Here is a 27127-nt window from a genome sequence, read left to right as displayed (position 1 = left end):
TTCGAGACATCTCGCTCGAATGTTGTTGGTCATCTTCTAGTGTCCATTTTTGATTTTGATCCTTAGATTTTTTTTTTTTCTTCAAAAATGTGTTTTTCTTTTTCCTCCCCGTGGGTTAGGATAGAGGTGGGGCTCTACAAAATGGAATAAAACACAAAAGAATCGTGAAAGCTCCCGCTGAGATGAGATGTTTGATTTGGTGTTCACACGATCTATATTTAGCTACAGATATAACCGTCAGCGAGGGCGCTTTTTTCTCACCTGGTGTGCTTATGTTTTAGCAGGAATATGTTCTCACGGACCCCGACTCTCCTCTCGGACCTACTGACAGAGAGAAGAAGGTAATTAGTAAATATAAACTGTGCAACTATGAGACAAGCAGACCTAGAATGCAGTAGTACAAAACAAACACTGGATTCAAAAAAGCCACTAAAACATTTATTGTAGATATTTTGCTATTAATCCAAAAGGCTTATTTAGCTCTAACTATTGTGGGGAACAGTGTTGGTATTTGCTTCTGAAAGGCCATAATATGCGTGCTGAAGAAATAAATTTCAGCGACATGTTTGTAGGAAAACAAATAACACTATTCTATCTTTGAACTCAGATAGTGTTACTGGAGAATCACCTCTAATGTGCACACTGGACACCAATGAGTGACCGTCTGGTCTAAAATACTGCATGGTTATTTGTGTTGCCATGCAGATTCCCCCCCCCCCCATTTTTTTTGTTGCTCTTTTGGCATTATTTATTCTCCATGCTACATCTCAACATCAGCTCTTAAACTCAGTCTTTAAAACGCTTTCGACCTTGGATTTGGAGACCCCTAAGAAATCAAATGGCTGCTAAATCTCCATATTTTTAATGACCACCGTTGTCACTTTTTTCACTTGTGTGAAGTGTAAATAAACAGATAACATCAAGTAACACTAATTAATGTGCATGCAGTACCATCTTCTGCTGCGTTTCTGCATCACACATTTTTACTTTAAGTATGTTTTGATGTAGTTTGTTAGTATACAGTATGACTAGTTTAACATTTCATAATGCACATTGTTGTTTTCTCTCACAAATGTATAAAGGTGCTAAATGCGAGATTGGGAGCATTTCTATTGCCTCTGCATGGCTGTCAACATGGCAATGGCTGAAGCGTGATTTCCGCACGAGGAGTCTGCACGGCCAAAGTGACGTCACAGCATCAGACACGGCCCCTTCGCCTGTCCATGCACATTACAATTTGAGAAAAAACCCACAGAGTACAAAAGATCCAAATGTTTCCTCGTCAAGATTCCACGCCAGCTCATGTCCGTGCGACCGTCCTTGCAGTTTATTATTATTATCATTACACTTCTGCAGCGGCGCTGTAGGTCGGGACGGCGTTATCAGCTGTAACCGGTGCCAGTGGGGCGCGCTCAAATGCACGAACATGCACTAAAAGCACGCACAGCCGGCCTGGCTATGTCAACAAAGCACAAAGAAGCTCGGATTACAACACAGACAGAGGGAGAGACTTCATTCTCTGCTCAGGTAGACATTGCTACTCTATATCTTTAAATAGCAAATTGTTGTTTGCTGTTATATTAATGCTCTGGATGTCGTATAGAGCCCCTTTAAACAGGAAAAAAACACAATATAATGCGTGAACCCGGCAGTGCTGCTTTCATGTTCATTCAGCCGCTGTGAGCTGCATCTCCTCACCTTCACTCTGAACTTTTCTCAGGGTGACGGAGGGGGTCGAGATGGCGGAGGCACGGAAGTTGGCAGGTAACGTTTCTGAGGAGTCGGAGGTCACGCCGCGGAGGTCCTTCTCTCGGAACATCTTCCTCCATGACGGTGACCGTGTAAATGTTTTCGTGCCGTCCTGTGGAGGCAATGAAATAACACCGGTGATTAAAAAGAACAGTGTTCAGGATTTTATTCATTATGCATTAGTGGGGTTTAGCAGAGTAGTATTTGACAAAGCAGGTTTTGTTGTGACAATACACCACAGTTGCACAGTTTTTTAGTCCTATGAGCTGTAACTAAGCAATTAGCAGTGGTGTAAACACAGCTGAACCACTTTGACATGCCAACAATTTGCCAGCAGTGGTACATGCACTGATGTCATAAAGGCTCTCTTTATAAGGAAGAGAGATATTTCAGTCTGCTATTTTACCAGTGAAAGGAAATTATCCTGTCATGACACATGTTTAACAAAGTGCAAAAAATTGAAAAGTTTGGATCAAAGGCCCTTTCGTCAAGTAAAATAGTCTTAGCCAGGGTGGTTACAATCAACACACACTCCCGCCTCCTGGCAGGAGTGATTATCTTGATTGATTTTCTACTGACAGTCTGCTTTGTCGCACCTCATCTGGCCTCCTATCTGTTCCCATGACGATGAGAGCGTTGTACTCCTTGTCTAGGAGCTGCCTCGCCTGCAAAAAGATAGACAAAGGGAGTTTTAAGATCATAATTAAGATCATCTAAGAGTTAAAGATTAGGATTATCTTGGCATTAGGCAAACAGGAGGTGTGGCAATGAGAATTTCTGACGACAGTTGTGAGATAAGCGCTCCGTGTCTACAATAAAGGTGGTGTGCTGTGGGGTACCTGTGTGTTCTGATTGGGTATCTGGAGGAGGAGGCCCAAGTCGGTGAAGTCAAAGGTGTCATCTAGCGCCAGAAGGGCCCCGTGCACCCCGCTTTCTAATAGGTTGTCAGCAAACTCTTTCAGACCGATAGCCTGCACCCAGCACATCACTCGCTCATTGGACCACACCATTACATCTTTGGAGAAGGACACAGAAAGGCAGTTATCACCGGTTTACTACAGACCAAAATGCATGTGTAAATGCTCTGATATTATGTCTGAAGGGTAGATTTGGCTATTAAAGGTACAGGCCTCACCTTGGTTCTGGTGTTGACTCTCATCCCTCCTCCTCTCCAGCTCCTTCCTGTCATAGTTCAAGCGCTTTAAGCACATGATACCATAGTGAAGACTCACCCTGTAAGAGAGAAGGAACACATTGCTCTAGTTTTCATCAAAGCCTAAGAAGAGGGTGCAAAGAAGACAGATAATGTGTATAAACATCAGACCTGTGGAAACTGTCCACCATCTTCAGCTGGCCCCTCAGTTCTTTCTTGGTGAGGTGATCGAGCATTCGGGCATCCACCAGTGACTCCATGAAGTAGGAGCGGTACTGTGGCAGACCCAGGCTGGGCAGCCATTCGTTTCCCACCCACTCGTGGTTCATGTCTCCATAGGCCAGGATCTGGAGGACGGAGGTGGCATCAGTAGGGTTGAATAGAGTCAAGAAAACACAAAGTTCCTCTGCCGGCATCTGTCTCTACCTCCTTTGCAACACTGCAGGGCTGTATATACACTGCTGGCCAGCAAGCAATCATGCAAAACATCCCTCAGTTGTGCCAGTTAATGCATCACAGGTAACAGGAAACATGGGAATTGTAGGCGAAATTGGCAAAGATCTGTGGTGGTACCTTCTCAGGGATGTGCATTATTTCTATACTGTATGTTAGAGTTAGACTGGAATGCATTGTGATAGATTGGTACCACTTTCTAACAAGGCAGCCTTTACAAAGGGGTTATAAGTTGTCACTAATTACTTTATTAATGGTTAATAAATGTTATGATATGTTTCTTTATTTGAACAGGGACGATGCACAAAGAACATTAACCTTATATAAACCAAGGAGAGGTATGATGTACCGGGTTTTCGCCGTAGTTCCTGGGCAGGTAGGTAGAAATCATTTACTTATTCTTTACAGATTAATTATAAATTATAAATAAGAACAATTTGGGATTTGCCAGATTGTGGAAAATCCTCCTTCAGCCTGACACTTTTTGTCATTATAGCTAGGTTTTTAAGGGTTTGAACACCCAGTCTTAAATGGACTGTTTAACCACTTACAAACTGGAAAAGAGCTACAGGGTGTATGGACCAGGAATACATTTACTAAGAACTTATTAGCTTTAGCTTTTTAACATTGACCAATTAAACCTGCAGTAGGCAGGATATTTTTTGGCATCACTGGGCAAAAAATCCATAATAATCTTTCAGCATATTGTAATTCAAGTGTTCTGATAGAAAACTAGACTTCTGCACCTCCTCATGAATCTGTTTTCAGGCTTTAGAAAATCTAGCCCGTGGCTCTGACTGGTTATTTTCCTCCGGTCTGTGAAATCTTGCAGTTGCCACTAGGAGCACCGGAGGACACAGAGGCACATGATTTTTTTTTGTTTTTTTTTAGATTACCTGTTTTATGCACTACAGTCAGGATATAGTGACTGTTTTATAACTGTAAAATTGTTTTAATCATATTTGCTCCAATTCTACCCACTGCAGCTTAAAGTTCAGTCAATTAGAGGGACTTCCTGATGCATTAAAGTGCTAGCTAAAAAAGAGGGACATTTTATACAGACTGGCGACCCTAAAGTTGCTATAAAGCATGAGCGACTTTTGGGTTAGCAGGGACACAATGCCAGCCTGAATAAAAGTCTTATAATCGAAATGTTGGTAATTTTCGCTGCTGGTCCCAGAGCCCTTCTGGTTTCTAATATAGCCATCTGATGAGGAACAGTTTCACCTTCAACTGACAGACAACAGAATCAGCTAAAGTGTGTAACCCTCTGCTCTCCTCATGTGATCACACATGGGGGTGTGTTTGGCATAAATAGTGTTCATTACTCAATAAGTTATGTCTGTGGTTAAAAAACTATTGAGTCTTAATATTTCGTCATATCCCAAAGTGTTATCCTGAGTAATACATCTGTTCCTCTTGACGTAACACCAGACTCAAATTAACCCAGCTGCCAGAAACTCACCTGGTCCCAGCTGAACTCCTTCTGCTCCTTTTGTTTCAGGCAGAGAAGAAATGGGAGAGAAAAGGGACAGAGAGTTGCAAAGAGAGGGAAAGATCACCAGGGCAGGGGGGGGGGGGGGAGTGTGTTTTTGTTTGTGTGTGTGTGTGTGTTATGGTGAATCAGAGTCAGAGGGAAGGCAGAGGGAGGAAAAGTTTTGTTAGTGAGTGAGAATTAGTTGGAAAAACACTACATCAAAACAGATTTTGAGGGAATAGTAAGGGGAAGGTGTAGCCAAACATGCCTAATCAGAGACAAAGAAAAAGAAAAAAGCAATGTGAGACCTTTGGTCATATGGCTAAATATTTAGAAACCAAAACATAAACATTTAGTTATATTAGATGCCTAAATACAGAAAATATAGTGTTTGTATCAGAAGTATTAAGTGCAACATCCATAGACAGAGTAAATCGATATCCTAAAATATTGAATTCTCTTTTGAGATTTGATATGAAATGTAATATTCTTACTGGCTTGGTGGCAGCAGTGAGAGACTCCATCTCAGCATGTGTCATCCAGATATTACTGGTCGACTGTAATGACAGTAAACAAATGCAACATCAGCCTTCTTCCTTACTGTGTGAACACGTGATTTTATGTGCAGATGTTTATGGTCACATCATGCTTTTTTTTTTTACGGAGCCTTACAGAGCGAGTGCTTGCAGGTGCAGATGGACTAGTGAGGGAGACCATTTCCTGGATGGCCAGGCGGAGTTTGAGCCGGTGTAGAGGGTTGCTGATGCCGATCTCCCTCTGGATCTCCGTGTCCGACAGGTTAGCCATGATGGCGCCGCTCTTCACGTTGGCACGACATGCTGCCACATACCATGCTGGCATCCCAACCCACAGCTGGATGAACAGAGAGAAGATGTGAACGGCAACACTTGGAATGATGAGACAAAAAAGCAATGTTTAAGTGTCACTTTTCTATTTGTTGCACACAGATTGTGAAGCCCTAACCAATTAGATTTATCCTAGTGAAGACACTGAATATCTATATAAGCTTATTAATGACATGTCATGACGTACCTCAAGCCACGTAACAACAGTCGGGCCATCCCAAGAGGCAAAAGGTAGACCCTGACGACAGGCTTCCTCTAACAGGTCGTGCCTGGCAAGGAGAGTGGAAAACAAAAGTTTTGTAAAGATACTTTTCTTCATATCTCACTTTAGACTTAACGTTGTGAACACGGGACACAAACCAACAGCTGATTGTAAAGTGAAAGTGAAACTTAACGCACGGGACACGATACAGAGGTCTCCTGGATGAAAGCCTTGTGTTTGTTTGGCACATCCATCTCCTCCCGCCCGCCTGGTGTGTGTCTTTTCACTCTTTAAACTACGTCACCAGACTCACTGAGCACTTTCTCTAAGCGTTTAATATTGCCACGGATGAGTTTACATTGTAGTTAATTGAAAGCCCGGTGCGTTTCATACAGGTGCTGAAGGGTGCGACAAAGCATCTGTGATTTACGCCTTGGGAATAAATAGACTGACTACAGGAGCGTTCAAAGATCTGTGAATAACATAAGAAGCGTGTGGAAAGATGACTGATCTCACTTCTTTTTGCTGCGGCGGTCTTTCTCCACCGTTCCAGTCCCAAGTTTAGCCAGGCCTAACGGGTCAGCTGAACCTAGGTCATCAGAGGGTGTGGAGGCTGGAAAGGTCAAAGGTTAAATATAATAATTACTTTATGTTTCAGCGTCAATGTTGATGATGCTCTAACTGTAAACAGAAATATCTGACAACAAAACGTTGTTGTGAATGACTAGTTTCCAATCTGTTCACGTACCCAGTGAAGAAGATTCGCGCCCAGGTGCGCCGATCCTCCCCTTTTCCTTTTTGCCAAAGAGGCGACCAATAGATGACTTGATGCTTTTCTTTTTGCTGGCCTTGTGGAGGGAATCCTGGCTAGCAGTGGTGGAACCATCAGCAGAGAGACTAGAGGGACGGAGAAAGAAAAAAACAGGAAGTTAAGTCAACACAGACACGGAGCGTATCTGGGAGCTAGCCAAATAAACTATTTATGAGTAAACCTTCTCGAGAGTACCTGCGAAATTCACGGAGGTCATCGAGGCCTGCCCCCGGGTGAGTGTGTGTCATTCTGTCCAATCGTAGGGCTCGAGGAACAGGAGGAGGGGTGGAGTCAATCAAGGCGAGTGCTCTGCATTCTTCACCATCTTTGCTATTCTGCAGGGGGGGAAAGAGATGAGGTGAATTTACACATAAATGATCCTCATCTGAAGCACATTTGTGGCTCATATCTCAACCTCGACACACTACCTGTCTGTCAGTCTCCCTGGCGGGGGAATGTGGCAGGCGGGGGGTGGAATGTCCAGAACTGGGCGGCGAAGGAGACGCCAACGTGGAGGAGGTAATGGAGGGTGTCATGTATCCCCTCCCGACGCTGTCCCGTCCTCCCAGCGAGGAGGGTGGAAGAGGCGGGGCATCGAGGGCCACGCTGCTGACCCGGCTCTCGATCTCTTCGGCCCTCAGCTCTGTGCTCTCCTTTTCCTCCTGAATCAGCCTGAGAGGAGAGGAGGAACGATTTTTTTAAATTTCAGATCTTTATTCTATCAGAAAGCCCACATCATTTTGAATGTAGGCTAAAATATTGGCTGCGCAAAACTGTAATAATACTCACTTAATCTCCTTGTTGATGGCCTCCAGTTGCTCCTGTAGCATGATGGCCAAAGTCTGTACATCTGTCTGTCCGCTGGGGGAGAGCAGCTCCGATCCGAACAGAGTCTCCCTGTCGTCCTCGTCGTCAGAGCAGCCTCCGTCACCACCTTCGTACCCGGGACCAAGCATACTGCCGCTGTCCCACTCTCCATACTGGAAAGAGGAAGAAATGCAGGAAATTATCCTCCTAATAAATTATAATTATAATATATCATCATCATCATTATCTCATTAGCGTGAGATCAGCACCTTGCTACTTTCGTCTCTAGGAGCCCCCCACCGTCCTCGGTGTGTCCGCCGAACCACCACCCCGGTAGAGGAGTTGCTATAGCCGGACGGGAGCGAGCCTCCGCCCTGGGGGTATCGCAGCTCCGAGGCGCTCCCTGGAAGGGATCTTCGAAAAAGGGTGGAGGGAAGTGAGCTCACGCTGCCCGCCCTGTGGTGAGATACAGAATTCATTTGTTATTTTATTGAAGATAACAATGTTCCCATTTCATGGGTGTGAAATCATGACGTTATCACACAGAAAGGTATTCCTGGAAATAAAAAAATGTATCCATATGAATAAAGCATATATATATATATAGGTTATTTGAATATTTGTTAGGCAGAACAACACCCTCTAGGTACAGTATAAATAATTACATTTTAAAATAGATTTTAGTGAAAGTTCATTACGACTCAACAGGGGAGTAAACACTAATTTGTGCTCAGTAAGGGCTGTGTACATACAGCATCCCTTGGGAGACTTTGTTTTTATTTGGGTATTCAAATAATGTAGGACATATTGTATAAATAAAGTCCTTTAAAGGTTCATTGTGGCTAACCTGGAATAAGAAGAGCCGGGCCTGCCTCTCAGCTGATCCAGCTCCAGCTGGATTCGCTCCAGCTCAGCAAGGAGCTGTTCCTAAAGCACAGAGGAAACAAGACTATAACTTGCTTTTTTTTTCCCCCAAGGAAAAAATATTTGTAAAACATCACATCTCTTGTTTGTAGGGATAAGTGCAATTCTTTAGAACTTTTGATATTTAACAATTAAAGGTCAACGTCCTCAGCAAAAGTATAGAAGAGAATATTCAGTACAGTAATAACAGTGCATAACAGTAATATATAATATATATATATATATATATATATATATATATATAATATAACAGTTCTGTTGAAAGTTGGATCATGCACAATATTTAAAAAATGATAACACAGCTGAAAAAGTGAATACCTTATTAGCTATAAGATCATCTTGGATTTTCTTCATATTGGACAGTTCCTCTGAAAGAGCGTTCTAGCAGAGCAGAAGAATGAATATGTAACTTTTTTCTTATTTTCCATTATTATCACAAAATATTCCGCACCACTAATTAGTCTCCTCGTTACCTTCTCCTCTAGCGCTGCCATCCTCTCTTTGAGGTGGAGCTGCAGTCTCTCATTGGACTCAGACAGAAGCTTGTCCACCGTATCTGAGAGGCGTTTGTTGTGTTCGTCATTCATCTTCTCCCTCTGCCTCGCCTAAAATGAAACGGCCATAAAAGAGGAGCTTAAGATAACGAAAAAAGTGGACGGCAAATTAAAATTTTGCTTAAAATGTGAAGTGTAGCCAAATAAAAAAAAAAAGAGTTTACCCTCTGTAGCTCTTGGTTCTTCTCCTCGAGTTGAGCTTCCATTTGTCGTAGTCGCTCCTCAAAGTTTCCATGGCGCTCCTCTGCCTAAATTAGAAGAAACATAATTTCCAGATGCCAGTTCTGATGCATGAGTGGACTGAAAATAGATCCAAATAAAAGCTTGAGGATTTTTGCTCAAAAGAGGCATGATGATCTGATTATTTGATCAACTGATAGAGGCAATGGCAGCATAGTATACAGTAAATAGTATACTTTAAATGTAACTATCAGCACTGAATCTGATGGCAGGTTATCTGGTCAGACAGGTAGAGTATGTGATTGACTACCTTGTTGAGAGCAGCAACCCTTTGGGCGAGCTGGGCCTCGATCTCAGGCAGCGTCTCGGCCCTCTGCAGGGTCTGCTGGAGCTTCTGCTTGGCTTCATCCAGACGTTCCTGCAGCTGTCTGTTCTTCTCTTCACTCTGGACACACACACCACAACACAAATGTACGGTATGTGTGATTGAAGGTCAGTTACATAATGAGTCTTGCACCTTATATAATCGTTAAAGATAATGGCACTCGCATACCAGATCCATTTTTAGATTTTTAAATACTTCAATATAACTCCATCAAACACAGCTATTTTTATTGGATACTGTATTATATGAGCCATCCTTACCTGTCTGTGCAGTGATTCCTTGCTGGCCAGCTCATTTTCCAGCTTGTCTTTGATATCATGGAGAGAAGTCGCCTCCCTCTGGGCGCTGAGGTACCTGCATTCAACACCAAGACACCATCGAATTATTAGAGCTGCACTTCTGGGCCAACATAACATGATACAGTATATGTGATTATACGCAAGGGCGTTCCACTGGGAATTGATTAATTCACTAAAATACCACAGAACCGTGTCTTCTTACTGTCAAACGGCTAAAATCCAGATGGGAGAAGCTCTAAGTTGATCATAATGTTAAAATGCTCATCTGAGTTGCCTTCAGGTATTACTGTGCGCTCACAGCTTTAAGCTTTACAAACAGTAGCGAGTTTTTTTGCCCCTCAGGCAGCATAGAAGCTGCCCTACCCTTCTTGCCTGCAGACACATTTTCAGGTAAAAAATGATTTAGCTGTTTTTATTTACAGATAATTCTCCTGAATAGATGCTAGAAACGGATCATCAATCAAAGATAATGCAGTAAAAATGTTGCTCTTTGTAGTAAAGATAGAAATAAAACATAATTTATTGATTTTAGATGTTCATTGTTGACATTGGAAGTAGTGAGACTTTCTAATTGTGTACATTTTTAAAGGAAAAGTAACTTTCCGCCATTATATATTGCATCAGTTAATAAAAGATACAAATGTAACAGACTCAAACTACTCATTTATGATCTCAAATCCTTGCTTTCAAATAAACTGTGTGCTATAAAAGTCCGCTTTTCTTTGCTTTTCACTCACAGCCGCACTCTTAATAAGAATGTGATGCAAATGTTATCATGTAAAACAGCTTTAGACTGCATAAAGAGGTGTCAGGACACATTTGCAACACATTTCCAGCCAACAGGTGAACCATATGGTCCTTCTGCTGTGTTCATTACAGCTGATGTATGAAATTCTGGTTCCTAAAGAAAAAAAAAAAGGCGCGAGTCCTCACTAAAACTTAGAATAGGTTCCTCAAACACAGCGAAGGTTACCTGCGTTCTAGTGTTGTAATCCTTTCCTCCATGTCCTCCCGTTGGCAAAGGGCCTAGAGGACGTAAAAATGTATCATGAAACAAGATAATGTGCAGTTCAGGCTTTCAAGATATGCATAGGAAAACAGTTTTTATTACACATTTATGTGATAACTAATGGTCATGTAAGTAATACCTAACAGGAGGAGAACGTTTTAATGTGTGGATGGCCTGCATAGATAGTACACTTATGCAGAAGTAGACTTCTGTATCTGCAGTAACACCAATAAGCAAAAATCAACCTCATAACTGTTTAATTTCTCTTAATTTCCCTTTCAAAATAATGCATATTAATACTACTCCAACATATGCCCATTGTGTTCAAATATACATTTGGAACCCCGGGAATCGAGGGAGCTCAGGGTCTTGGCCGGGAAGAGGCAGATTGGCCCTACAGACCTCTTTCACTTCCCTTTGGAGCTTCTGATTGGCCTCCTCCGACTTCGTCACCTCCCTCCTGGCGGCCGCAAGCTGTTCCTCTATTTCCCCAACCTGACGTGACACCACAAAGGGACACAAGATGACACAGATTGAACCTACGTGAGTCAGTGTTAACCGCCACAGCACCAAGTGTAAATAGACACGACAAGTGATTCATTACACATGTCTGTCTGGTCAATGTCAGACCCTTTAAAAAGCATCACTTACATAAGTGTGACATGCTGAGAGTCTGACGCAGTAAACCGGAGACAGAACGGGCTTCTTGTCAGTCTTCTCTTAAATCCTTTTATCCTCTGACCAGACAGTCAAACGTTTTGTAAGTTAGGTATCTAAATACTTTTGATTACACATGTCGGACAGTGCTACATATAGTACGTCTATGATCAAATTCACATGGCGTCTTATTGTGCACTATACAGTATAAGTATGGCTTCTCGAAGCAGCTGCAATAGTCTGACTGGCCACAAGAGGGAAGAGGGAGACTAGTAGACGTACTGTACATAGATCCCCTCCTTCTTGGTATATACTGTTGGAAATACTTGTGTAATAGCTTGTCTCTACTTAATGGAGTACACTAAACTAATAAAACAAATGCACCGTTACAGTACAAATGTGCACACATACACTTGTATTTCTATCTTGTGAAGACCCTTATTGACTACATCTATCTAGACGCTATTCTGTCTTTCAGAGGTTGTAGCATAGCTTGTCGTTAAGAACGCTAAATAACGCTCCAAAGTTATGCAAAATTTTGGCGAAGAAAAACTCAATTTTCAAAGGGGTCCCTTGACCTCTGACCTCAAGATATGTGAATGAAAACTCTGAGATGAACAGAGAGAAAACTGTATATTATTAGATAAAACTGCATAATTTGCAGAAGTAAAAAAGTATTGAATCGCAATATATCTTATCGCAATACTTAGCATATCGCAAAATGTTTAAAATCACAATAAGATCGTATCGTGACTTAACTATCGTGATAATATCATATTGTGGGGCCTCTGGTGATTCCCACCACTACTACATCTAGTCCTCAGTGCTAACCAAACACTAACCTTAAAGGAATAGTTCGACATGTTGGTAAATGCTTTTATTTTCTTTCTTGCCGAAACTTATATGATGTCTGTACAGTAAATATAAAGCTACAGCCAGCAGCCGGTTAGTTTAGCTTAGCATGACGACTGGAAACAGGGGGAAACAGCTAGCCTGGCTTTGTACAAAAGCCGAAATGTAATTACACGTTGTGGTTCTGAAAATGCTGAACTATTCCTTTAACACTCAGCCCTTACTTTACTGCTAATCTTAACTATAACCTATTAGTTATTTTTACCTTAAAACAGAAATTTTCTGATTACAACAAAGATGATGGCATATCTAGAGTAAATTAGAAGTTGATTGTGTTGTTGGTATAAAGTGAAAACATCATCAAGCTAACATGATTGCAAACACAGCATATACCCAGCAAACTATTTCTCAATTTCATTACACTCCATCATACAGATGGATACAATCGTTATATATTAACTGAAACATTTCAGCTTAGATTTCACATTTAACCCTGATGCCACATGCAAACGGTGAAATATCCCCTTGAAGATGTGAAGATGTATCCGCATACCACCTCACCATGACAGATATACAGAAACATGCACTCACCTGCCGGCACATGAGGGCCAGCCTCTCCCTCAGCTGGGAGAGTTCAGCTCTCTGCCGCTCGATCTCTGATTCTCGCTGTCTCTCCAGCTCGCTATCCTCCAGACCAGTGGAGGGACCATTGGGTAGTCGCTGGAATGATGACAATATAGAACAAAAATGAGAGTGATGAAGAGAAATAACCCGTTAGAATCAGTTGAGGTTGTAGCTGAAATAAATGACATGTGGATGAAGTAAGACTTTACATTAAAATCACACTGACACACACGTTGGTACCCATACATCTACTTTTCTACGGACTTTCTGGACGCTAACACATACACAAAAACAACTGGAACCAACATGCATAAAACCCTCCCTTACATCTTTCCCGCCGTCCACCCCTTGTTGACGTCTTTTAATTTGGTCTCTTAAAGAGATTACCTGGAAAAAGGGGAGACAAAGTGGACAAACAGGCGATGCAAATGAATGTTTCTTTCTTAACACCAAGCTCAAGCATAACCTTGAGACACAGAAAAATCATTCGCTCTGGACTTTACCTCTGTAGAAGATGCTGCAAGTTGGTCCTCTAACGCGGACACCCTCTCAAGGGCCACACGGAGCCTCTCTCGGACCTGTGGGGCAGAGCAATGACTGACCATCATGGCGTTTGCAAATTAGGATTTGCTTAAACAGATTTGCTCTTTTACTCTCCCAAAGTAATTACATCCTCTTGACCTTCCTCATAACCTTGATAGAAAGCGCAAGAAAGAAAGAGCAGTTCATAAGAGGCCAAAACACTGACATCACTACAGAAGTTCTTGAAAACAGGTGTATAAGGTATTTCCGTGTACTCCATTGTCATCCAGTTGATCCCACTCCAGCATTTTGGTTGTGATCATCCTGATGAGACAATAAATGAGGCTGATAGAATTTATTCACCGATGCCTGTGTTTATCAAACTGCTATGAATACTCTAAAGAGCTTACTTCTTCAGTAAGAGTGAAAAATAATTTAACAAGTAACTTACTCTTACTTGCAACGAAGTGTCGGAGGAACCTTTCAGAGTACCACATGATCAAATTAATGCTCAGAGCAGGAGTAGGATTTACCCTTCTTGAGAAAGCAATGTCTGCATCTGGTGAGCTAAATTATCCTTTTCTGATATATATTACTTAACCATAACCAATGATATATATACATACGATACATTCAATCCAAAACATATGCTAAAAGGTGCGTGTCAGTGTCTGTACTACAGCCGTCTAAGACCCCAATAGGCAGTGGTGGAAGAAGTATTAACAATTCTTTAGTAAAAGTAGAAATACCATGGTCTAAAAATACTCCATTACAAGTAAAGGTCATGAATTCAAAATGTTACTTAAGTAAAAGAACAGAGGTGTTATCAGCAAAATGTACTTAAAGTATCATCATGCAGAATGGCTCCTTCCACTAGCATGTAAGAGCATTTTAATGTTGTAGTTCGCTAATTTGGAGTTGATATTACATACTTTGTATATTACTGCATTAAATCATATGAGCATATTATTATGTGTTTTTTTATGTAAAAAGTAACTATTAGTGGAGTGTGGTGGAGTAAAAAGTACAATATGTTCCTCTGACATATAATTGGAGGAAGTATAAAGTAGCATAAAGTAAGTAACTGAGTAAAGTACGGTATGTCCAAATTGTGCTCAAGTACAGTACTTGAGTAAAAGCACAAATGCATATTCTAGCCCTGCTGACAGACTACAAAAGACATTTGGATCTTTCTTAAATTTAAGAGTATTTCCAAGTCAAAAGCAATGGCATCAATAGTTTTTATTCTTAAACCTGCAATAACAGATTTTTTTTGGTCCACCTGATGGCAGCAGAAACAAGAAAAGAAACAATACTGACATACTGTATCGCCTTTTAAGCTAATGTGACATGTTAGCAAACAGCCTATTTATTTACACATCCAGCAGATATTGAGCAATATTAGCATGAATTAAACATTGTGTTTTCTGGTCACCTGATGAATGTCAATCTAATATTCACTCTCCTTTTTGCTCTGTTTTTGGTCCCTACCAACTCCTAAGGGAAACATGTGGCTCTTAAGCTGTTAAATGCTCCACTACGTTCCCTACCTAGCCGATAACTTTATCTGTCCGGCGTTTAAAAGTCTGTTTTTGAAGCTTTTTTTGTGGTTTATGACCATGTGACCCTTTAACATATAAGTAGTCATGTTAATATAAATACACTGATCTTAACTGCTTTAAGTTTGTGGGTAGGAAGTAAAAGTGAAGGATTTTTACTTTCACTTTTAACAGTTTGATAAGGCCCTGATCTACAATTCAAAGGCCACCAGTTGGACCAACCTTCTCATCCAGAGCCTTGTGGTGCTCAAACAGAGACTTGAGGGCCTTGAGGACTTCCACCTCACTGGAGACCCCCGCCGGGGACTGGGCTTGTCTTTTCACCACCGTCATCCTCAGACTGCGCTCATGGCGAGACACCAGACACTCCAGGTGTTCCAGCAACAACTACAGGAGCGAGCGGGTTGAAGGGAGAAGGAGACAGTGACGGAGGTGGCAGGAGAACGCAAAGAGGTGAACAGAGAGAGGTAAGGAAAAGGGAGTTTTGAAGGACGGGGAACACAGAGGATGAGGACGGAAAGAGAATAAGAGACAGGGAAAGGCTCAGAGAAGATGCAGAGGAGTGAAGGGTTTTAAGAGTGACAATGAGAGAGGAGCACCGGGTAGTAGAAAGGGACAAGGAGTGAGTGGGAGAGATAAGGAAAGCAGATATGGACACAAAAAGGAGTCACAAAGGGAATATGTGGAGGAGAAAGAGGGAGAGAAGGAGGGGGAAAAAACCCCCCAGAAGCAAATGAAACAGTGTCACACCCACACAACCACAATGGGTGAGGAAGATAACACAGAGGCTGTTACAGTGCTAATAAGCAAAATGGCCGCTAAACATCTTACACGTGTGTTGTTTCTCTCCGCCTTGAGCTCAGAAATCTCCTCCTCCCTCTCCAGAAGCTGCTCCCGGCAAACGTTCAGCTCTTTAGTCAACACAGCAAACTCCTGTGGAACACACAAGCTGCGTTCAGGGGCAAAGAAAACAAACTGTTTAAATGTATGGTTTTAATAGTTTAACGTCGGTGGTGGCGTCTGCTCAGCCGGCTCGAGCTGCGATGAGAGTTTGAAAGGAGCAAATGATAATTCAGGCCAGGCAAATCTAGTGAAAATCAAATGGAGTTGGCTGCGCCCAGCACATATAAATGGACACATAGCACTAAAAATATGCATAACCCTCCAGAAACACACTGCGTTGAACACCTGAGACCAGGAACGTAGGGAGACGTACGTGATGTAAACCTACATAACAATCATGTAAATCACATGACACAGTTTCCAGCACCTTCCTCTCTCGCGCTCATCCTCCTCTGTGAACTCGCATTCATGGATGGATTACATCACACTGTTACACAATGGCTCTGCACCGGAATGCACAAGAGAGACCCCCAAAAACACAGCATCGATATGTCATTCACAACACCGCTGGGAATACGTTTGCAACTCCTGCATAGCGCTTAAAGAGGAGTGCAAACAGGAGAGCGTATGTGATCTTCTTAAACAACACTGGTACAATCTATGGTGGATTTCTTTACGTCTATAAAACACCTTCGAAGCCTTTAGTTTAGAGGAAATTGCGGTTTATGAGAAAGACAGTGGTGTGCAGATGTTTACAGTCAGGATTACCTGCATTATGAATCAAAAGCAGTTAAAAAAGCAGACATGAAATTAGTCTGTGTTTGCGTGGAGGATGGAAACGAGAAAGAGCCAGAAACAGATCTATACAGATGGTGACACAGTGGGTCCATTGGCTCTTGGCCTTATGGGATTGTTTCTTGTTTGGATAGAGGTCAGCTTCTCAGTTGGCTTCCCTTATCCACTTATTGTTTCTATTTCATCTCACTCTCTCTCTATTGGCCTCTGTTTATTTAAATGAATTTGCAGCCCCTGCTCTATGATGTAAGGAAACTAGGTGTTGTAAAAATAGGAAATACAATTTTGAAAGGCTTTTGACTAGAGCTGAAACGATTAATCGATTTGTTGTCAACTATTAAATTAATCTACAAATATTTTAATAATCGATTAATCTGTTTGTGTAATTTTTTTAAGAACAAATTTGAAAAATTCTCTGATTCCAGTTTCTTAAATGTGAATATTTTCTGGTTTCTTTACTCCTCTATGACAGCAAACTGAATATCTTTAAGCTGTGGACAAAACGAGACATTTGAAGACGTCATCTTGGGCTTTGGGAAACACTGATTTTCTGACATTTTATAGACCAAACAACTAATCGATTAATCGAGAAAAAATAATCGACAGATTAATCAACAGTGAAAATAATACTAAATATCTAAATGTTAGTTGCAGCCTTACTTTTGAATGGTGTGTTAGCTGCAAATTGATAACAAAATACAGGTTTGGTACACAACGTCATAAACACCTGTACATTCAAATGCAATTCAGTAATGTAGGCCTTTAAAAAAACTAACATCACAGAGTTTATAATGTTTATTTGTTTGTTGAAATAGCATTGGTATTTAGGGCTTCAACTAGGGATGGGACGATATAGGATTTTATCGCAGATCGTGATAAAAAACACTCACAATAAGTAGATTGTGGTGAATTTCTATTAACGGGATAATCGTGAATATCCTCATTTGAAAAGCGGTCTATCATGGTAGAGAAGTGAAAAATAGAGCCTGATTTAAAACATATTATCATGCTTAAATATATCCTTTATGAAAGCAGGGGAAACTTGATGATTTAAGATTACCTTATTTAAGATTGTTTGATTGTGTATTTTCACTAAAAAGGATGTAAATTTAAAAAAAAGATGTGTGTCCCATCTGTGATGCAATAAAAAATATTTGTTTCTTAGCAAAATGTAAGGTAAAGTGATTCCATTTGAAGAGTTTTAAGCATATTTTGATGATTATCAGGATAATATCGTGAATTTGTTTAGCCAGGATAATCATGACATGAATTTTTCATATCGCCCCATGCCTAGCTGCAACTAATGATTATTTTCATTATTGATTGAGTAAATAAATAACTTGTTAGTCTATCAAATGTCAAAAAATTGTCATAGATACCCATTGCAATTTCTTAAGTTGACAGCTTCATATTACTTGTTTTGTTGGACCAACAGTCCAAAACACAAATATATTCAATTTACTATCACATTAGACAAAGAAATGTAGCAAATCATCACAACTAAGAAGCCAGAACAAAGGAATGTGTGGCATGTTTGCTTGAAAATTGACTTAAACAATGAATCAATTATCAAAATAGTTACTGACTATTTTTCTGTCAATCATCTTATTGATTAATTGTCTCAGCTCTAGAGGTGATAATAGAAAAGTTAGTTTGGGTGTTGTTTTGTCATTATCTTGTAATTTGTACGGAGAAATGGGAGAGCAATATACTAAATCATATTGTACTTGATTCCATATGTTTTTACGAATGTGTATCCACTTCTTGTAAACAAGCACATGTGAAAATGTTATGTGTTGTGTGAGGAATAATGAGACGTGACTCAATATGCTCCATGTTCAGCGCAAGTCTGAAAACCTCTAGTCCCTTTTCTGTCTCAACGTCAAAATTAGATCTAAAAACTTGGTAAAAATACCTCTCTGACTTGAAATAATGACAATGACAATATCTCTTGATATTGGATTAATACGGGATCAGTCGAGTCACAGACGGCGTTTATCACAAAGCACAACGTGCACAACGTGCACAAGGAATCTGACTGAATTGGATTTGGTCATTTGTGCTGACATATTTTAAAAGCTGGAGAAAACATAAAGGGACCTCACACATAGTGCCTGAAAAGACAGCGACAAACTACACATACTGTAAACACAGTACACACATTCAGAGCCGGTGGGTTTGAGAAAGCTGTTCATGCATTCCAGATATTATTAATAAGCAATTTCACCCAATAAACTAAAGAGAATTGCTAGAAAATATTAATTTAAGTTAAGCTGAATCCATTAACATATTATCTCCCAGCATCATTAATCATCCACTAACAACACGGTCAACAAACATAATGAAAGCTGATTACACAATAAGAGGAGAAATTGCGGATGCAACTTAGACTAAACAGCCAGAAGATGATAGGAACATAAACCCTCTGCATTAGTAGGAACGACATTAGTGAGGAAAACTCTCAAGATGCAGTGGGGGAAGTATTTAACAGCCACTTTCTAGCGTCTCTCTGCATGAACTGTCACTGCAAAGGCTTACTGTCTCATGAGCTCGCTTCATGATGACACAACGCACTCGTACATAACTAGACACTGATAGCACAGAGGATAAACAATGTTACCTCACAAGGAGGACACACTTCTATCAGCCAAACTTTCACTTCCAAACTAGGCTGACTGCTCCACACGCATAGGCACAGATTGTAAACACACACATACACACAGGTGTACCTGTGGAAGAGCGATGGATAGCTGCCTCTGGAGTGACTCCTTCTCGTGGCCGAGCTCGCGGAGGCGGAGCTGAGCCGTGCCCAGGCAGTCCTGTGTCTCCCTCAGGTTCTCCAGCAGCCTCTCCCTCTCTGTCAGCATGTTGACCATTAACGACTCCAGGTTCCCCGTGCTGCCTCCTTCGTCTCCTCCGCTTCTGGCCTCCCTCCCGCTGAAGCCTGCTCCTCCTATCGCACCTCCGGGGCCTCCGACTCCGGTCCCGGCAGGTGAGGAGGGGCCCCCACCAGTCCCACTTCGCCCATCCTCAGAAATGGTGGGCATCACTTCACACATCATCATGAGACCGTGGCGTGTGTGTCAAGTTAATAAAGAAAACTAAACGGGGGGATTGTGCGTGCAAAATGTCTCTGTTAATGCCTTGGTGTTTAATGAGGTTGTACTAAAAGTTTAAAGTACAAAATATAAATCTCTACATCTTCAGTTTTCCAAAAAATATCATTCCTTTGGTCTGCATATCTTCCTTTGTTTATTGCCTCTGTACGTCTTTGCTCACTCGTCTTTCCTTCACAAAGTCCAAACCTGCATGGTGTATGATCAGAATGCTTATGTGTTCCTGTGTTATGCAAGAGGAAGGAGTATCTACGGGGAAGCCGTGCTGTGGGTGGCTGGGATTGGCGGAGGGTGAGGAAGGGAAGGGGTTACGGGGAAGGAAGGGATAAAAGAGGGCCGAGGCTCCTAAATTGTGTCCACGAGGCAGAGCTCCTCACAGCACCGGGGGTGAGAGCTGAAAAAAAAGAGAGCAAGCACTGCATTAGATCTCCCTCAATAAACTTCACTGTGCATATAACAAATGAGAAAGGACGTTGCAAAGAGTGAGCTGGTAGTTTGAGACTACTGAAGTAAATGTGACAGTAATGCCAACTGATGGTTTGCAATTAGCATTTCTGACAAAATAAGGAATATGTTGACTTAGTACATAATAATGCGATCACACTTACAATAAATTAGGAATTCTGGATGGATCCTCTGTGAACCGTTAGGATCTCAGGTTACAGTGAATTAAATGAAAGATGCATTTGAGTAGCATGCACACAGAGTCGTGCGACTTGAAGAATAAAACTGTTCAATGCTGCATGAAATTCTCTGTGTTAAAGGAATAGTATGCCTTTTGGAAAAACTCACTACGAGTTAGACAACAAGGTTGATACCACTCTCATGTCTGTCCGTTAAATATGAGGCTACAGCCAGGAGCGGGTTAGCTTAGCTTAGCACAAGGACTGGAAACAGCTAGCCTGGCTCTGTCAAAAGTTAACAAAATCTGCCTACCATCGCCTCTAAAGCTCAGTAATTACATGTAACATGTAATATCTTGCTTGTTTAATCCGTAAAAAAATGTGAAGTGTGGACCTTTAAGTTGTGGTTTTACGTTTGGCTATGTGCCGGACTGTTTCTTGGCCGGGAGCAGTGACTTCCTGAAGTCAGGCTATCTCAAAGTGACGATACTTCAGGCACAAAACCCCAGGTGTTCTAAAACCTGTAACTTTTACACTTTGTTATTGTTTTCTTTTCTCCAAAGCCAGGTTAGCAGTTTTTATGCTAAGCTAAGCTAATCGACTGCTGGCTGTAGAGTATATTCAATGGACAGATTAAAGAATGGTATTGATCTTCCCATCTAACTCATGGCAAGAAAGTGAAAAAGCGAATTTCCCAAACTGCTGCTTTAAGGCAGGCCTATTCAATTGGCGGCCCGTGGGCTGAATCCAGCCCTTTAACAACCTCAATCCGGCCCTTCGATAATTTATGAATATGAAAGAAGCAGGGCTGTCAAAATTAACGCGATAATAGCATTTTAATGCAAAATCGTTTTAACGCCACTAATTTCTTTAACGCATTAACGCAATCGATCTTTCAGAGGTTGTAGCGGGCTCAATTTTAAAGCTAGATAGATCCTGGCATCATATGAAACTACAAAACCTAAGAAATCCACTGGTACCAACCATGTCATACTAGCTTGTTGGGAAGGAGGCTAAATAACGCTCTAAACATAAACTAAATTTTGGCGAGGAAAAATTACCATGGCCATTTTCAAAGGGTTCCCTTGACCTCGACCTCAAGATCTGTGAATGAAAATGGGTTCTCTGGGTACCCACGAGTCTCCCCTTTACAGACATGCCCACTTTATGATAATCACATGCAGTTTGGGGCAAGTCATAGTCAAGTCAGCACACTGACACACTGACAGCTGTTGTTGCCTGTTGGGCTTGAGTTTGCCATGTTATGATTTGAGCATAGTTTTTATGCTAAATGCAGTACCTGTGAGGGATTCTGGACAATATTTGTCATTGTTTTGTGTTGTTAATTGATTTCCAATAATAAATATATACATACATTTGCATAGAGCAAGCACAATTGCCCACTCCCATTATGATGAGTATTAAATACTTGACAAATCGCCATTTAGGGTACACAGAAATGTGCTATTAATTGCGTTTAAATATTTTAATCAATTGATAGCCTTAGAAAAAAGTATTTTAAATAATAATTATAAGAATTTCTGCCAATAAAAGTTTATTCCTGTTCATCAACATTACCACACACGCTATTGACGCTGTTACAGACTGTTAAAAGCAACATCATTTTGTTTTTATTTGAGTAACCTGCTGACATTTTAAGTTTATGGGTGTTTATTAGTTTGATTATTAGACGATCATTATTTAATTAGTAGGCTAATTAGTCCATTAGTTATGCCTTGTTAAGCACAGAAATGCTTATTTTTCTTAAAAAGTTTTAACCCAGGCTGTTCAAGCAGAGAACATTTAGGAGAGTCAAACTGAATACAAAAACATGTTAAATGCAACATTGTGTTTATTAAAACAAAAACCTACCAAGATTAAATATTGTTTTCACATTTAAATTCCTAGCTTTGCAGATCAGACAGGAAATGTAAATGTCCGGCCCCTTGGCACTTTTTATTGATCTGGCCCTTCTAAAAAAACTAATTGAATAGGTCTGCTTTAAGGCATCAGTCACTATGATCTTGGTGAGATCTGTGTGTCTTTAGCAATGATGAAAGTGTTAAAATGCTAATCTTAATGATTTAAGCAGGATAACAACATCTTCAATTTGTTCTCATTCTCAGTTTTTCGAACAAACAAAGTATGTGATTGTGATTCAGATATGTGGTTTCTCTCCACCAAGCTTCCTTTTAGGGATGCACCGATACCGGATAGGTGAAAATGGAGCCGATCTATTCAATTCAATTCTATGTTTATACACTATATACATTATATACTGGAATTTTAATATCCGTTTAAGCTTTGACCAATTTGTTGCAGCATTAACAAGGATTTTACTTGATTTACTGTATATTCCTGTTCATTTTGAAGATTTTTTACCAAGTTGCTGGTGTACGATTATTCATTTAATGATAAATTACAATTCAGTAAATGCATATCTATGTATTTATTTGGTACATTTTGTTTTACAAAGTTAGGAAAGCAATGTCTAAGTCAAGCCTGATGTCACCTTACACATAAAAGAACAATCCCAGTCACTTCCACACGCTGAGGTATACAGCTTATCAATTAAACACTGGTATTGGATCGGTACTCAGTATCAGCCGATACCCGACGCCCAGGTATCGTTATCGGGACTGAAAAAGTCAGATCGGTGCATCCCCAACTTCCTTTATTGTAAATTGTCTGCGCAACTTAAATTACCTTTAGGCCTCTGTCTCATGCTGCAAACTGTGGGCCAAAATGGTATGGATTCAAGCAATCAGCATTATTATAGCGCCTCGTGTCCCTCTCTTCTCTCCTACCATATTCTTCACTGTCTAGTCTACAATACTCAGGGGCTTGCACTGGCCTTTATACTTTTAAGTGGTTTGGACTGATTTAGTGCCCCATGCAGGCTTCTGTACGTCAGTGAGACCGGGCAGTGCAATAAAGAATCTCTTTGTCCAACTAAAATCATCCATTTTGTGAATCAAACGTATTTAGCGCACGGGGCCGAGCAGCAGCGAAAACAAGTCGTGTCAGTGGTCGTATTATTATTATTATATGGACATCCAAAACCAAAGATGGGGACTGCTTGCTGGTAATTGGAGGCCTGATACAGCTCTAAATTAGCTCCTCATGCTGGTGAGCTGGCTCGAGTACTTGGCAACCTCACCGTATGTCCCACTAAAAACCAACTTCCTTCCTTCCCCGCGCCACTGACGGATAATCGCTGATGCACGACTGAACCGGCATTTCCTTAAAAATACAGTTTAAGAGTTCAAAATGAAATTAGATTCGAGACATGTTTCAGCTTCTGATTGCTACTTTGTGATCCCAAATATCCTCCTGAAATCCATTTGGATCAAGATCTTGAAACACCTGAAATACTCCCGCTGAAGTATACAAGGTGGACTGTAAAAAAAACTTCCAGCCACTCATCTTGGGATAATTACTCATCGTCATTACCAGCAGCTCTTCATTAGCTCAGCAGGGGCAACAGAAAACAGGATAATGTAATTACTGCAGTGCAGACTAACTGTATATATTGTACAGTAATAGTTCACTGTATTCCTACTGTGTCACACGAGGAGAGACAAAAGCATTCGTCGCTGGAGTCCTGATTCAGTAAACATAACTGTGCAGCCTGCAGTTTTGACTGAAGCGTCAGCTGTGAGGTCACTGGGCTTCAGGACCCAGTGTGTGTTTATGAGTGTGTGTGTGTGGAAGAGAGAGAGACAAACTAGAAAACAAATACAGGTCTAGTGCATCAAAATGACACTGTAGGCTTGTTATCGTGCCATAACGTTACAGCTTTACGAGCATTATCGAGACCTTTTCGTTGAATAGTTGCCATTGTGGCTGCCATAGAAATGAGTGAAACGAGCATGGGGGGACTGGCAGAGAGGCGGCTTGAAAACAATGAGCCGGTGATAATAAGAATGTAGAGCTAACAGTACATTATCAAGCAGCAGCATTAGAGTCATTGGGGGGGTGAGCTCATGTCACAGTGTCACCACAATGAAATCGATTATGTGTGTGTGTGTGCACATGGGGGTGTTTTCATATATTACGATTGCCCACATCATTATCATCATCATCACCATCATTATCATACACAGTCACACTGAATCCAGCTCGCCCACCCTGTGAGTGGACAGACTTGGCTTTACAGTATCTGGTTGTGTCCAATTAGGACAAGGCCCCCCCAATTAGGCGTAGTGTATCATGTTACTAAATATTCCCTGCCTCCAAAAAAAAAAAAAAAAAAATGGGAAAATGCCATATAGCCTTGTGTGTGTGTGTGTGTGTGTGAGAGAGAGAGAGAGAGAGAGGGAGCAGTAAAAACAGCTCTCCTCCACCAGACACTGGGGCGGTGGAGAGAGGTTTGCAGGCTCCCACAGCACCACAATTAGAACTGGCTTTTTTTTTTTTACATCCTGTTACATGTTAAAGCACAGTGAGAGAACATTTTGCATTTCTATAAAAGCTTATAATAATGCCCTACATCATCCCTCCATCCTAATACCATGAAACAGTTACCCCCCTGGCCAAGAAACGCATCATTGGAATCGATAAGTGATTGTCAGACAGCTGGGTATTGAGGGGAGAAGAAAAAAGCACCAGGGTCTGGACTAATAACGCGCTTTAATTTGGCATGGCACGGCACGGCACACATACTGGGCTAATGGGGAAATGACGAGGCTCTCTCTCTCTCTCTCTCTCCCTTCCTTCCTCTCCAGATGACAGGTCTGTGAGGCTGTACCTCCATTTCTGGATGTATGTATGTATGGAGGAGGAAAGACCAGTCGATGATGATGAGAGGCAGCACGCGAGCGCGCACGCACGCGCAGATCTACATTCTTATAGTAGAAAAAAAAAAAAAAAAGCTTACAGGAGTGGGATCTCTAAAATTGTGGCACTTCTTCGCGCGTAAAAACGCATTATAGGATGAATCTTTTTCGAGATCCGACTGTGTGGAAAGAAGCATCACGTCAGGCAGGAGGAGGATGGGCCAAAAAAAAAAAAAAATTCACATCTCACATTTTCAGTAAAGGGCCTTCTTCATCTTCTTCTCTATAGAATTATTATTATAAGCAACTCCATATAGATATAGGCCCTAGTACTGTGACAGCAGGGAGGCGAGCTGAAGGGGGGGTTTGGACTACAAAGCTCCCAGAGCTTAGTTACAGCCATGATTAATTACAAGCAACACATAGTAAGGCCAATATACAGTGATCATCATCTTCATCATCTTCCCTACACTGTATGCAAGCGAGCAAGCGCGCCCTGAATAAATCGTGCTGCCAACACACCTGTCAATGCCTGACACTGACACAGGCACCGAGCGATGCATAGTCTACCTCACATATATAAGCATCTATAGTCAAATAGCACCCTTCATCCATCCTCTTCCACATGCAAACCCTCCTCAATCCTGCACAACACAATGTTGTTATGCATTTATCACATTAGTGCATGCATCTTCCATTATTCCCCCCATCTCTCTCTCTCTCTCTCTCTCAATGGAAACTGGGTTGCGATGGGGCGGTGTGTGAAGTTGCATCCCTTACCACAGCAGTCATCATCGCGGGTTAGCCTGTAGTGTCCATGTTTGATGTTAAATATCCCTTATAGGTCCATCACCTCGTAGGATCGCACCTCGGTGTCCGTGCCACTCATCCAAAACTGGACTATTTTTCTCTTTTTTTCTCTCCACATGTAAACGGCGAGGAGAGGAGAGGAGAGGAAAGAGGAGAGGAGAGAGGAGAGGAGAGAGACGATACGCCACCTTACCACAGACTCCCCCTTCTGTCGGATTGGGAGGTAATGGGTCTTAAAGAAACATTCTCTCAGCATTCTCCGCATCTCTCTGTGTGATTTACGCGCAATCAAACACCTGATTAATTATACAGTGTGTGTACATATCAGAGGCAAACTAAAAGACAAGATATTTTACATGCATCTAGTCCATGTGTTGCCTTTTCAGCTGCAGCTTGAGTAAAAAAAAACACTCATTTAATAGAAATACAGTAAATATTCATATGCATTCTTTTGTGCATCATAAAGCAGTGCTATATCTGCAAAATAATGTATATGTGAGGTGATGCTCTGCAGGCCCCAACTTCCAGACCATGAGGAAAAACCTCATGTGGATATTCATATATAATATTCTGCTCCATTCTGATCCAAAATGTCACTCAAACTTTTATCAGCAATCATTTTGTGGAAGTAGTTTTTCATATATCACCTATTTTTTGGGGGTCATATTTTTCTGCTGCATGCAGTTTGAGATGTGAATACTCAAACTGCATATGCAGATATGAAAAAAAAGGACAAGCTTTTGTTTAAAATGTAATCAGGAATGTCTGTAGTGTGGTAGGAAACGCTTTCCAGTAATATTCAATCATAAAGTGAATGTTATTACATGTAAATGTAAAAAAAATTATAGCTTTTTTTAATAAGGAATTGGTCACATCTATGGATGCTGATTGAATTAATATGCATATTGCATTTGTAAACAGATAAGCAGGTCTCTCTCTCTCTGTGTGTGTATGTGTGCATATGTGTGTGCAGCCCAGTAAACATAAGGTGGTGCTGTCTTTAAGAGAGAGAGAGCCTGGGAAGGGGTGATGTAATGTGTTCTCAGACAATGATGTCATCGACTGAGACACGGCAAGGA

The 27127-nt window shown here is 41.2% G+C and overlaps 1 protein-coding gene across 4 annotated transcripts; it reads right to left on the bottom strand.

The window, feature by feature from the left end:
* Positions 1 to 26268, bottom strand: LOC119479342 (liprin-alpha-3-like). Of its 4 annotated transcripts, none has more exons than XM_037754812.1 (32): positions 26019 to 26266; positions 19451 to 20231; positions 15915 to 16016; positions 15306 to 15470; positions 13506 to 13580; positions 13330 to 13389; positions 12970 to 13098; positions 11272 to 11364; positions 10834 to 10886; positions 9822 to 9915; positions 9487 to 9621; positions 9161 to 9244; positions 8916 to 9047; positions 8761 to 8823; positions 8366 to 8445; positions 7788 to 7974; positions 7501 to 7691; positions 7140 to 7383; positions 6907 to 7046; positions 6649 to 6797; positions 6417 to 6513; positions 5886 to 5967; positions 5505 to 5705; positions 5327 to 5389; positions 4821 to 4847; positions 3074 to 3249; positions 2885 to 2982; positions 2589 to 2764; positions 2346 to 2414; positions 1699 to 1861; positions 262 to 324; positions 1 to 134 (listed from the first exon to the last, which is right to left on the bottom strand). In XM_037754812.1, the coding sequence occupies exons 2-31, from the start codon at positions 19784 to 19786 to the stop codon at positions 278 to 280; spliced, it is 3711 nt and encodes a 1236-aa protein (XP_037610740.1). In that variant the 5' UTR covers positions 19787 to 20231; positions 26019 to 26266; the 3' UTR covers positions 1 to 134; positions 262 to 277. The 4 variants fall into 4 exon arrangements, with proteins under 4 accessions (XP_037610740.1, XP_037610741.1, XP_037610742.1 ...); XM_037754813.1 differs by having other exon boundaries at positions 262 to 321; XM_037754814.1 differs by lacking the exon at positions 13330 to 13389.
* Positions 26269 to 27127: the final 859 nt, after the last annotated feature.

Source organism: Sebastes umbrosus, chromosome 20, assembly GCF_015220745.1.
Source record: "Sebastes umbrosus isolate fSebUmb1 chromosome 20, fSebUmb1.pri, whole genome shotgun sequence".
Taxonomy (NCBI): domain Eukaryota; kingdom Metazoa; phylum Chordata; class Actinopteri; order Perciformes; family Sebastidae; genus Sebastes; species Sebastes umbrosus.
Note: the sequence above shows the minus strand (reverse complement) of the source record. Positions and strands in the feature narration are given on the sequence as shown.

Bases quoted from the DNA above. Each gene is read 5' to 3' on its own strand.
- LOC119479342 (XM_037754812.1), bottom strand. From the start codon at position 19,786: ATGATGATGTGTGAAGTGATGCCCACCATTTCTGAGGATGGGCGAAGT. The intron at 6,514-6,648 runs GTACGTGAACAG...TGACCTTTCCAG, and splicing joins GCGCGAATCTTCTTCACTGG to CCTCCACACCCTCTGATGAC. The intron at 4,848-5,326 runs GTAAGAATATTA...CTGAAACAAAAG, and splicing joins TCACTGCTGCCACCAAGCCA to GAGCAGAAGGAGTTCAGCTG.